Here is a 14,258-nt window from a genome sequence, read left to right on the forward strand (position 1 = left end):
CACTCTTTGATAAAAATTCCCTTAATAGCATATTTGGTTGTGATGTGTCTACCAAACAATTGCATGCATTGATCAAGATTAACAAAGTTACAGACACACAATGCATTGTTATCAGCACAACTCACAACTTGTATTGGTTTGGTCAAAATGTTGTGTTTTCCCTGCATGAGGTCAAGCGTCGCTGATCTAAGCTGCTCCGACTCCGACTGCATATTTGCTTTCGGTGGGGATTCAAATGCAGGTCTCAGTGTGTCATAGTGCAAGTGATAGAAGCACCGAGTAATGGGAATTTTATCACTCATGTGTATGATGGCAGTATATTCATCGAGACTGAATGGCATTTTTCAAAGTTGAAACAAAGGGTGAAAGCAGTGATAACACTGTCGGCTCACAGTCAGGTAGGTGTCTCAGCACCGTGGGCATTAGCAGTGATGAGTGATTATTATCAGTGAGCTCTTATCTGGTCTGATTTGACATTTGTGCCGACAGTTATAGTCTTGTATGGTCATTTCAGTCACTTTTAACACGTTTGCCCTTTTTATTTTAGCACTACAGTTTGAAATGAAACACATTTGGTTCTTTAGTGGTCAGTGAATTGTGTTGCGTTACAAACAGTGAAGTCGGTTCAAAACGATCTCCGTCACAAATTGAGATTAACAATGAAGAAATTACAGATTTTTTCCATCCGCTAAAAGATGCGTGTTTTCCATGCAAGGTTTTCCTCTGACTTAAGTGCTATTGACAGGATATGTAGACGCATTACCAAAATAATGAGCTAACTTCTGCAACAGCGGGGCAATTAGTGCCCTTTTATAAATTTTCATGTAATCTGTGATCAGTATGCATACAAACAATATCCCAAGGCTGAAGACAGATGCTCGGAAGGGCAAATTGAATGTTTCTTAGCTTTTAATCCTTATTCTTGCCCATGTTAGGTGTTCATCCTTCTCTTGTTGATTCTTTTCTTTTACATCCTGATGTTTGCATTTCTGCAAAGTGCTGTTGAGCCTATAATGTCAAAGTCACCCAAAGAGACACACAAACACAGACACATGCTCCCATTTTTTACTCAACTGCCTCAAAGCTTGGGCAAGTCAAACCACCTCCATTTCTGCAGTGATTTTATTAATGCTGTTTATCTCTTTTCTGTTCCATTACATACAGTAGCTATGTCACAATTCAGGGGCCGCCTCCTTCGGAGGATGCGGTCTACGCAGCCGATGAAGGCGGGTGGTAATGGTCGGCCGAGTAGACCGTGAAGGCCGAACCAAAATGTCTGGGCTGAGGCGATCTGATCCAACCGTCGGATCCTTCGTTGTTTAGGACAGGAAGGACGCATTAGTCGGCAGTGACGCGATCAGTCTTCAAATGCATCTTCAGAAGGAGGCGGCACCTGAATTGTCCTGTTTGTCTTTACATTATATCAGTGAGGTCTGAATGAGGTTTCATATGATGAGCACCTTTATATTCTATGTAACAAGCTTTTGGAATATTGGCACTTTGGTTTCCTTAGTCAAAAAGGAAAATTTCCAGTGAGCAGCAATCTTTTGTTGATACTGGTCGTTTGCCACCCAGGGGAGTGCAGCTTCTGTGACCAAGTTTTGACACAGATCAGTCAAGACACAAAAAACTCACAGAGAACAATCAGCCCCTGGCCTCAAAAATGATATTTGATACACGAGAACGCAGGGAAGATCTGTTCTCTTGCACCTTTGAGGCTTTGTTGAGTCAATTCCCTAATCATCACGGCCATTTGTGGCTGTAATTGATCAGCCAATTTTTTACAATTAGTTGGTCGTTTTCCTACTCATATATGCTCACAGTATTTTATTCGAATATACATTTTGATCGAAATGTTTCCAGAGACATTGCCAGGAATATAATTTCTGGGAAAAGCACGGAAACAATCCTTTATGTGTTCAACCTTTAACATGCGTTATCGTTTTCTCAGCTTGGCCACTCCTTTAATTTGCTTGACCCTCAATGTGGACGCTATCCATTATCAGCCAGTCACAAAAAAGGGGCAGCATTCCCATCGTCACACCCTGACACCACGATCCATCACAGGCAAAGGATATGACACCCTCAGCCTCAGACGGATACATCTGTCGCTGTGGAGATAACTCATTGAACTCAGGATCCATCTGCTGCTGGAAGCGATCGAGGCAGACAATGACCTTGCATCAGCGCTGTTAGGCATGGAGCCCATTGGCAGTAATTGCCTGTCAAGCAGCAGACACGGGGTTTGACAGAGCGGTAGGACAGCGTAATCCAGGTGTTTGCAGTGTCAGTACGGGCTCTACCATGAGCTGTGATGGAGGCTAGAAGGATACACTCTGACCTCTGTGTCCCTAATGTCCAGAGCTGTATCCTATTAAGCTGTTTACTGCATTGTGTTTGGTCATGGAGGATTTAATGATGGCATCAGATTCCAGTGGACACATTTTCCCTTGGCTCTCTTTACCCTGCATTATCAGGTGTGACAGTGTGGGGATTGTCCTGACTTTCAATATGCTTTGGTTTTCATTGCACCTGACATTAATCTGCATCAACAGTGTTCACACACTGAATTCAGTTTCTCATTTTGGAAACATAGATATCAAATCTTCAAAACTGTCACATTATGAACACCTCATGTGTCTTGTTCATCATAAGCTGGCCTCCTGACGGTCCATTGTTGTGATTCACACTTCACATTCTCTGCCATATTGCCCTTCTGTGTTTGTCTGTTTATTAGATGTGCACACACAATGATATATCCACTGATGTTCCCAACTGCTTTTGGCCACAACAAAGTACAGCATCCAGTTTTTTTTTTATTTAGGTACATGTCTTTTGCTGTTGCTGGTCTTTCATTACTCACTACAATTAACTTAAGGTCGGAAAAAAAGGACAAACTGTGCATCCCTCTTTCTTGAGCCACACTTCTTCTCTCGCTGATTATTTTTGGTGTGTGTTCCTAAAAATTATGAGTTGAATGAGGGAGCTTTCCATCTGTTTCTCCACCTCTCAGTCACGCTCCTCGTTCAGAGCCATAATGACTGAATTCACAGACCCTGTGAACCTCTGAACCTGGCAGTGTCTGTGTAATTTTTTCTAATGATGTCTTGTACATCTTGTATGCAGTCGGAGTGTATTGCACAGTACCTCTATCACTTACTGTCTCTCTGCATCAAACGTGCGTGTGCCCATTTGTTTGTGTTGAGAATCTCTTTTCAGCTCTGACGGCCAGCTCATCTTCACACACACACACACACACACACACACAGCCTCGGCGTAATAAGTTCCTGGCTTTTCATAACTCATAGTCCTGGTTAAAGTCTCATTCCCATATGAAACAGTATCAAAGAATATCAAGGTAAGCTCATATGCAGACATCAGACTCTCGAGTGTTTGGATGTCTGGCCTGAACAAAACCCAGTTTATGATGAGAGATCAAAATAGTGCATGGGGCAACATACACTGCTGATGGCAGAGGAAATGATAATTACAGCAATTTAAAAAAAATAGCTTATTAAACACCGAGATCACCAAAGTGTTGGTTTTTAGACTGTAAGATGAGTAAGAACACTCAAATGAGGAGGAGATGCTCTCATGAAGTTAAAGTGGTGCTATGGACATCGTGAGCTTTTCTCTTTAAGGACTGTCTGTGTGTGTCAGCAGCCGAGATGACTCTCGCCAACCAACTCCGAGCTGTGAGGAAAATCCTGTGAGCTGATGGAAGAAGGTTGGGTCCCTTGTTGAAGCACATCGGTCAAGGGCAAAAAAAAAAAAGGGATATCATCTCAAGTTGAACACTGTGTAATGTCATACTTACATGTTCGAAACAGGTTATTTTACCCTGAACCACGTCACATCCATACATGTGGAGATTATTTTGGGTCCTAAACATCAGCCATATTGTATCTAAATTACACTGCATATCTGTGCTGTTCAGAGGAGACTTGTGTTACTGCTTCACCATGAGAAAGTCCCACAGTCCACACTCCCCACCATGTTTCCTCGAACAGAGACTGAGCGTATAAATTCCTCCCCTACCAGTGTAGGGACCTTGGTTTCCATGGCAACCACTTATTGAGGAGGGGTTAGTGAACTCTGTCAGACAGCTACAGACGGACAGTGTACTATGCAGGTGATGGCAGGTTTTACCTGTTGGTGACGTGTGAACAAACTGCCTGATAAAATCGAAAAAATCCAAAGATGGGAAAAGTCCCTGACAAAAGCAAACCATCAAGCAAACATAGGGAGTGAATGAAAACTAAAACGTTTGTCACACTAAATGACAAAAAATCAGCTCGAGTACTAATTAATTCAATGTCTAAACATTTATACGTTAGGATTATAAATACTTTCATTCAGCTTCAGCTAATAAATCTCTCATATTTTTTTTTATGGACAATAAGTCAAGTTGATTTATGGATTCTGGGTACATTGCATGCTATGTGCCCCAAATAGAGATGAACATTGACTCTTTGAAAACTGGTTTATAACAGGAAACTTGTCCTTATGCCAACAGAGAATGAGTAGTAGAACTTGTGAGAGTCTACTTGTCATATGAGAGACAATTCACTTACTATGATTTTACTCTTAAATTTCAATTCACATCTCCCTTTGGAGTATTGGCTATGACAAACACCATTTTTTGAGTAGGTAAATGATTGGGTGATACTCTTTGACATTTACGCTATTTGCTGTTAGATTAAAAATATTCCCTTATAAACACAGTGGAATTAACTGGCTGCTGTTTCAACAATTTACCTTCAGAAGAAATGTCCATTTCTCCCTGCTAGTGAGAGCCGTGGTCCAAGGCATCATGTTTTCATGTGTCGTTCAGTTTGTCCGTCTGTCATATTCTCATGAGCACAATCTCTCAGGAGCGCCGTGAGGGAACTTGGACTAGAGGTTAAAACATATTTGGTGATGGAGGTCAAATGTCAAGGTCCCTGTAGCCATAACTCAAGCATTTAATCGCTAATAATGCCAATATACACAAAATACTGTTCATTAAATACCTTCAAAGTCTTCACTACATAAATAATACGTGTCTCGGCAGACATGGATGAAACTTAAGTGTTTAATGGAGGAATTTTGCATTGTTTGGCACACGAGGAGGGAATTTGCTGTTCATCTACACTGCAGGGCATAGACAGTTGTCCAAATCAAACCCACAGCCAAACCAACTACAGCATGGTGATCCAGAAGAGCTGCAGGCTTTGTGGTTATCGTGCATGCTGTTCTACAAAATTGCCGTGTACTCCACTGTCCAGCTTTTCACTCATCTGCTCGCTCTCTCTCTGCTTCCATGTCTGTCTCTCCGCGCAGTGCTGGGGGGCATGGAGTCACGTGGTGTACTGAGGAAGATCAGTGACATGCTGGAGGTGATCCTGAAGAGGATGGATAGCCTGTCCAAACTCGACAACACCTCCACCACTGATGCACGGCGTCTGGACGAGCTCAGCTCTGCTATCAACAGGTACGCTGACTTTGCCTTCCGTTTCACTGCCTTATTCTGTCTGTGTTGAAGGTGGAGTTAGCGAAACTGGAGAAAGACTGTAGATATTTGAATTCAGCAGACTAATGATACACCCCTTCCTTCAGAGGTTCCGCCCAAATTCATGGACGCACATTGCCGAGGCCACAACACAGCCCTGAGCGTCTTATATTGCGTGGAAGTGGATAGCCTGCTCTTTCTTATAGCTGAAGCCAAAAACACAACCTTATTATATAAAATCCTTTGCATGTTGTTCAACCATGATACAGAGCAAACAACTGATGCTACAGTTTCTGCTACAAAGCTTACATTCCTTCTCCTCTTTGGCTGTTCCTCAGCTATATAGATCTCTCCTTCTTCACTGTGTGATTATGTTTTAGAATATATGCCGCCGTCGATGCCGGTCCCTCGTCTGCAGACCCAATCAATCCCATTCATAACTCCACATGGTGTGAACTGCTCCTTGTCCTTCAACTGGTAATCCTTTAATTGGCACTATCGGTAGGCCTGTGCCAGATTTACTGTCTCCTGCTCCCACTGCCCCCTTTCTCCCATCTCCCCTCTTCCCTACTAGCAATCCCCAATTCTTAATACATTAATCATCATTACCTAGATGTAAATGCTTTTAGTGACAGCCATTTATCCTGGTGCCTTCACCTTTTTTTTTACCTTTTAGACAAAATGTCCTTAGTGATAACAAATGGTTCAAAAACTGCGGATGACATCAGATTGAATACACTAGTTTTATTTGTCAAATAAAGATCTAAATATTTTCTGTTTTATTCTCCAATTTCTGGATGATAAATTAAACATCAATCTTTGTTCAGTTTACTGTGATAACAGGAAAAGTGTAGAAAACAATAAGCACATAATAATGATGATCATAATGCAGCCACGTTACATTCTTTATCCTTCAACCTGCGAATACACCAAAGGATATTTTGTTTAGTTAGACTTAAAAAAAAAAGGAGCCCAAATCTATATCTCTAACCTAATATTGAATTCATACAGTAAGTTGACACAGTGTGGATATATGGCTTTAACAGAAATGCTTTGCTCATCTCAGGTTCGTACAAACAGAGCAGTTGTTAGAGCTTCGTCAGATTACACACTATAGACATGAATCACTATAATGACACTGTCATATTCAAAATATATTCCTCATTGTGATTCACACTGTACACCACCTCTCTATACTCAACTGCTCTCATGACTTCTATTTTCCCTCCTTTTAACACCACACCTCATTGTACTTCACATTCATCTTGACTATCATTTTTTTCGCCTCCTCATATACGTACTTACTTGTGGAAACTCCTGCCTATTACCTCAGAATTGCTGCTGCAAACAGAGAAGTCTTCTATGACCTTGTTGCTACTGCCTTTCATCAAACTGCTCCTCTCTTTGCCCCCTTAGCGCCAAAACATCCAATTTGTCTTTTCTGTCTGACACTCTCTTCATTCCGGCTCCTTTCAATTCCACGCAGCCCGACTAAACTCAGTGCAGTGGGGCTGATGTGATACACACTGACAGAAATCCCCTCACTTCCTCCAACTTTGTTAAATGATCCCGGATAAACGCTGAGGTTCAGATCTGTGCCGAGGCACCGGAGCGGAAGGATGGAGCGATTAATATGGCCGTGCGTTAGTGTTAAATGCAATCAATGTCTAGTAATGGGCTGTTTAATGTGGAGGAAGCAGGTCTGCTCGTGGGCGAGGGGTGTAACTCTCTCTATTGTCAGGGACTCTAACAAGGATGTGACACGAAAATGTAACTGTAACTGAAATCAATTTGCAGTTATTCCCCTTGAAGGGGGCAGTTTGGCTGCATAGTGGGTTATGTCAGGGTCTAAGTGGGGTCAAGTACAAGAGCTGAAATCAATGTTGTGTGACCATCCTGTTCCAAACAGGTAAGTGAACATTTTGCCCGTAAGCACTAGACTCATTGTCACCTACAGCTTTACCAATAATTAACACCCAATAATGTATCTCACTAAATTTGTGGAAAATTACAGGATTATACATTATTGCATGGTTATGGTAATTATATTATATGGAGAATAATTTGCATTATCATTTGACTAATCATGATTTATGATTATTATTGTATCATCATCATTATCATCTAAAAATGGTTGGGACTTTCAAGTGTTCAAGCTTTGATGATTATGACGTTATTGACACATTGTTCACATGGGTACAACTGGGTACAATATTCAGAATAGCATCATACCGGGGGTTCAGTTGGGGTATTTTAGTGGCACGGGGGAAATAAGCCACCATTGCAGAGACCCAGGCTTAATCCCCACTAATGGTGCCTTTGGCTTGGCTAGACATCCAATTACACACAGCAGGCATTAAACCAATGAGCCACATTTATAGCACAGAATGCAATTCGTGATTTGGTGATAACCCCACATATGTATTACCCCAAATGAAACCGGCAATGACTAATTCATAATAATTGATAAAGCTATGTCATATTTTAATACATTTTAAAACATCAGCCCAACATCAGCTGCAAAAATGTGTTTTGCTGGCTCAGTGTGGTGATCGTAGCATTAGAATATGTGATCAAAAACAAAACTCTTATGAATGACCACAGTCTAGACTTATGTTGGTACTAATTGATACAAGGCATACAGTATTTATGATATGTTATGATGGGTCTGAAGCAGTAAACATCAGCCTCAAACAAGCCCAAGAGAACATCATCCAAGCTTAAAGATTGGCATATAAACATCTGCTGTGTGCTACGCATCTTACCGTCTTCTTAGATGATTGCCTTTTGAAAAGTTGTTCTCTTCAGGCAGCAGTACTTTGTGAGCAATATGCATCAAAAACCAGGTCACACTGTCAAAATCACATTTTATTTTAGTTGTTTGAGGGCATTGTTCTCTGGTACGGGATGAATAGATCCTTGGAATGAACCAGCTGTAATAGATGGAGTGAAATCTTTGATGCAGGAAGCAAAATTAAAAAGATATTGACTAAGTAAATTGTAGTGGACAGGTAACTCACACACGCGCACACAGACCTCGTAAAGATAGAAGAACAAGTAAATACACACACACACTGAATGCAACAACAGCAACAGTCATTGTACTAAAGTCTCTCTTCAATCCAATGATTTTCATTCCATTGCTCATTTCTCCTCTCCTTCTTTTTTCCATGTTTGTCTTTTGTTCTTCCTACCTTTAATCTCTTTGCCTTCCTTTTCTTGCTCTTTGTGTCTTTTTACAATATTGGCTCGCTGCTCTTCCTCCTCCACCCACACACATACACATCAGTGCTTGAAAGATGCTTGGTTGGTGTAAGTGATGTGGTAAAGTGTGATTTTTGCCAGTGGAGTGAGGAGCAAATGGGAAGAGAGAGCTTAATAAAAACATATCCGAAATCCAGGCCAGTCAGGCACACATTCGCAGAAAGACACACGCACGCACACACACACACACACACACACACACACACACACACACACACACACACACACACACACACACACACACACACACACACACACACACGTACACACACACACACACACGTACACACATCCACTGGGCGGGAGTCTCATCTTCGTGTGAGATTCATCGATGCTGACACACTCCCGTGTAGTGGCGAATGGGACTTGATGTCTGAGGCCCCAGCCTGCGATTAGCCCATGGGGCAGCCACTCGTTAGAGCAGAAAACAGAGGGAGGGAGGAAGGGAGTGGAACGGCGAAGAGCCTGAGAAAATGAGAGAGGGAAAGATGAAGGGGGAGAAAAAATGGATCCAGAGTTGATTCACTCGGTTTTACGGTGCAGCAGATGAGAAGGGAGATGGGTAAGTAAGTCTCCCCTCAGGCGTACGCTCTCCGAATGTCGCGGCCGTGGCTTGGCTTCACCTATTTCTCCTCCCTAAGCGCCCATCTAAGCCCTGTCAGTAACAACCTTCATCCCAGGGGGTTGATGAATTCCACATCACTCCAGTCAGTGTCATGCTGTAGCTTTGCTGGAAGTATAGACAGGAAGGAAAACACGTAAATTCCTTTTTTCATTCATTTCCTGATTTCAGTTGCCCTGTGCATAGCTCAGCGGGCGATGCAGTGCAAACGCTGTTGCAGTGTTAGGGTCAAGTGTATGCCTGTGTACATTCATGCATGTGTGCCTTCATTTTTATGCGGAGTGTGCTGTTAACATCATGACAGCAAGCGGGGGGAAAATCAGCTTGCACGCAAAAAACAAATGGACATCAGCCAAACACAAAAGCACACACGCTGACACCTTGTCACATGCATCTGTGGCCCTGGACAACGCTGGTTGATGGGAGGCTGCCAGGTCTGTCCACGTGCCTTGAGAGGATAAGCTCATTAGATAAAGAGGCGAGAGAAAAGGCGAATACGGAGAACACGAAAGCGCATTTTCATTTGTATCCTTAGGAAACCTCCCTCTAGTTATCATTGATTTTCTCTTACCCACCTCTTCTCCCTGTGTTCTCCTTCTGTTTGGCACACACCAGTGGATTTCCCGATGTTGTTTCTTCTCCCCCACTACACTCTCCTCCCGTTTTGTCTCCTCTTTGCTCTTCCTCGTTGCTGTCATGTTTCCCTCATTTGTAAAAAGTGCCAACTGTCTACGATCATCAAAAGGGAGGAAGCTTCATTGCGAGGAGCATGCAACTCTGGGCCATCAAATATGTATATCCTCATAATCTTTGATCATGGTTATTGTTTAATGTCTCAGTCAAGCTGTTTTCTGTTGGCATCCACATGAAGGAAAGCAGGATCCCATTATTTGATCTTCTTCTCTTCCGACAGAGAAGTCCCCCTGGTACTCTTGGTCCGTTTGCCGCTGATGCTTGATCCCCCCTCTTCATGTTGTTCCAGCTTTGATTTCAGTCTTTCCTCAGCTCTCCCACTGTATGTTTCTCCGTCTGCCTCATTCTTTTGCTTGCCCTCTTTGGATCTCATTGTGCAATCCTCTCGCTCCAGTCTCTCCCTCCATGACTCGTTCCCTTCCTCTGTGTCTGTGTGTTCCTCTCTGGGGAAGAGTTCACATTGTGACGGACATCTGAGGTGAGATTAGAAGGTCGCGCCTTTTGTAGGCCAACTTCAACAGCCACAGTCAAGCCCCCCTCCTAAAGAGAGCTTTACTGTAACAGGGGTTACCCAGCTTAGCGAGCAAAGGTTTTGTCCTTCAGTCCAAATACATTGCAAACCTTACATGGCAGCAGTAATCTTTTAAAGCTGGGAACTTTTGTGAAACATATTAATATTAATGCCTTAATATAGTTTTATAGCGTGTTCTGTATTTGCACAGACTGGAGGAGTGAAATCATAATTAGTTCTGTCATGTTGCTTTTGAGATAACTCTGTTTCATTGTGCTTTCACGCCGAGCACGGCCTCTGTCAGCAGGTGAGAAAAAAGTCATTTGTGGCTTAATAACCACGCTGACAATAATGAGAATGAAGGTGTGCCTTCCAAAATGTCTGTGGAAAACGATGCACGGTTTTAGAGCGACAGGGATGAGGGTCAGTTCCTCTAAGTCTGAGACCACGGCTCTCTGCCAGAAAACAGTGGATTGCGCCCTTTAGGCTACAAGAGAGTCAAGTGGAGGAGTTCACGTATCTAGTTCTCGATGCGCTAAAGAGCTGTTCCTCATTCGCTGTAGGTTCCATTCAACCTACCAGTCAGAGATGAACTTGTCACCATATGAGATACTCTTAAAGGTCAAAATGTCCCTTATGATTTTGATGAGTTAGAATTGACTTGAGGCGTGTTCCCCCTGTGCACTCTGCAGAATAACACATAGAGCTACGGTACTCTTTATAAGAGCAACAAACAAGACCGTAGATCTCTTTATAATTTCACGTCAGCAGTTTTACTCTTTGCAGACAGCTGTTGTCCCTGAAATACACATGCACTGGGGAATAATGACTTCTCTCTTGTAGTGAAAATATTAAATAGGATGCAGACACACTAACATGTGACACTTACAAACGCCGTTAATTGAGCTTGGAGACTGCCTGTGACTATGATGCTTTGTTTTTTTAACAGTTTGTAAAGCAACAAACTCCCTTTCATCCCATATTCCCTCAGCCACTTTAATGTTTTTTTTTAGTTCATTTTCATGCAGCTGCTGTTGTTGGTTGGTTAGTTAAGCAGCCTTGCGTTCAAGCCTTTACACACACATGCACACGTACACACGCGCGCACACACTGAAATCACGTCATCAAAACGGACTTAATGGGCACAACATTATGAACATGGGTGGGCACACTGGCTTAATGGGCAAAACTACAATGAGCACACAACCCGATCCAATCAGCAAGACACACACACACACACACACACACACACAAACACACACACACACACACACACACACACACACACACACACTTCCCACTCATCTCACTATGTGAATGGGAAGTCTCTTACCCTACACAGGGAGTGGTATTAACAGCGCTGGTCTTTTTCTATTTCACGCTCCAACCAAGTGTCTTCCAATTTGAATGTCCCCCAAACACTTCTACATCTGTTGAGTTGTAAAAAAAAAAAGGGAAGGAAAGTAGAGAAGAAATGGCTTGGGAGAAGATAGAATAAAGGAGGAAAAAAAGGCAGAAACAACAATGAGACAGTAGTAAAAGAGTGGAATAAATGAAGAGGAGAGAGACTACAGCCCATGACTGAAGTGAGCGGGGAAGAATCTGGAGAAGGAGAAGTGATACTACTGAGGTGTGTGTGTGCGCGTGCTTGCGCGCGAGTGCGAGTGAGTGTCATAGAGATGCTCTACATTAATGCAGAGGTTTTGGCTTTGGCCATGGCACTTGTGTTTTGAATTAAGTTTACGTTGTGTGACAGCAGTGTACTTTACCTGTCACTGTCATATGACTATCTGTTCTTTACTCTCTCTCTCTATCTCTCCCCCTCTCCCTCTCCCTCTCCCTCTCTCTCTGTGTGTGTGTGTCTACAGGTTTCAACCAGCCGGCCTGGTGGAGAGGATCCAAGCTATAGCCCAGAACGTCTCGAACATGGCCATCAGAGTGGAGCAAATACTGCAAAACAGTGTGGTGCAAGGAAGAGGTACAGTGTCATTACCATCACTTTAAAATGCCTTTACTGTCCTCTACAGTATCTATACAATATCTAGACATGCTGTAGTAAGTCTAAAGTTTGACAAAACAACTGAGTGATATCTTGAGTATGAAAATCACTAATCATACCTGTGGGGATACTTGTCTTGAACTTTATCGCACTGTAGGCCATCCCAAATTATAAACATCCATATAGATAAATATGAAGACCAAATATCTTTAAAGAAAAATGAATAAAAATACAATCAATATGTTAAATACACTAACACAACAATGATCCGACCCACTCAAAGAGTTGCGGCGGCTGTGACTCAGGAGAGATGGTCGTCCACAAAGGATAAGGTCGGTGGTTTGATCCCGGCTCCTCCAGTCTGTGTGCCGATGTGTTATTGGGCAAGACACATTAAACCTAGATTGTAAAATGTATTGGGTTTACAACGGTTCCTTTAATTAGACTGGTAATAAGGTGACTGTAATTAAGAAATATATTTTTGAAGGAAAAAAAAAAGTAGCTCACTACATCTAACTCTTCAGTAACATTCAACTTAAAGCACAGCTGATTTTTCCCATTTACACAAATCACTTCTGACACCTCGCCAAAATACACGTTATTGATTCAGTTATTCTTCCTTTCACACAAAAACATGAAAAAACAATATTGGAAAAATGTCAGATTATTCCAGTAAAGGTAAAAAAAAAAAAGTTGTCAAAAACATCATTGCAAAATCATAAAACATTAACATGGTTGAGTTGTAAAATATATAGTTATAGCTATATGTATATACAGCTTTATGTATAAACACACACACACACACACACACACATACACACTCACACACACACACACACACACACTCACACACACACACTCACACCTTTCTAATCATTCCTTCTTTCTTATTTCCCTTTCAGTTTTTCTCTTAAAGGTAATTGCCCAATTCTCAACATGATAATAAGTGAGCAAAAAATCTCCCTTTGTTTTCCCCCACTGTATCTGCAGAGACGATGGCACACGACAAAATGGAAGAAAAAAACCCAGCTTTCTCTAATCACAGATGAATTGAAACACCGCCGGCAGACTTTATTACCATAAGGCTCAGTGGCAGTTTATTTATCTCATGGTCAGGCATGTACGAGGGGGAGCAATGGGAGAAAGGGAGACGCAGGGGACATGATTAGAATTTCGTCCCCCTCAAGCACTGACAGGGCTTTTATGTTCTTGTCTTGCAAGGACAGGAGTCAAGTTTTTATCTAGTTAGCTGACCACATTTCCAATTGTTTCTGCAGTGGTTGCTATTGTAATTATATTCGTAGGCTCTTAGTGTGTGTGTGTGAGTGTGTTTCCAGAGAATGGAGAGAAGCCCTAGGGAAGACTTATGTGGAGAAATGTCTCTTTTTCATTAGGCAAATGGAGACAGACGTAATCTGGAGAGAAGGCAAATTTGTTGGTCCAGAGGGAGAAAGAAGGAGAGAGGGGAGGGAGGGGCTTGAAAGACAGAAATACAATGAGGAAAATGAGGCTTCTTTCACGGACGACATCATTTCAGTTTTCTCTCTCACTTTCTCTGTCACTCTGGTCCCTTCTTTTCCTCACATCAGCAGCAGAGAGGCAGTTAACTAAATCAGTGAAGCAATTAATGCAGTAAGTGCATTAAGTGAGTAGACGTACTTGCTGGCATAACCCTAGG

The 14,258-nt window shown here is 42.2% G+C and overlaps 1 protein-coding gene across 5 annotated transcripts in view; it reads left to right on the forward strand.

Moving 5' to 3' along the window:
- LOC118312957 (alpha-1,6-mannosylglycoprotein 6-beta-N-acetylglucosaminyltransferase B-like) overlaps positions 1-14,258 on the forward strand; it is a 90,067-nt gene that overhangs the window by 25,907 nt on the left and 49,902 nt on the right. For all 5 annotated transcript variants that reach the window (XM_035638057.2, XM_035638059.2, XM_035638061.2 and 2 more), the window contains exons 3-4: positions 5,323-5,473; positions 12,450-12,559. In XM_035638057.2, coding sequence (XP_035493950.2) covers positions 5,323-5,473; positions 12,450-12,559 — 261 coding nt within the window. The remainder of the gene's footprint in view (positions 1-5,322; positions 5,474-12,449; positions 12,560-14,258) is intronic.

Source organism: Scophthalmus maximus, chromosome 8, assembly GCF_022379125.1.
Source record: "Scophthalmus maximus strain ysfricsl-2021 chromosome 8, ASM2237912v1, whole genome shotgun sequence".
Classification (NCBI taxonomy): Eukaryota; Metazoa; Chordata; class Actinopteri; order Pleuronectiformes; family Scophthalmidae; genus Scophthalmus; species Scophthalmus maximus.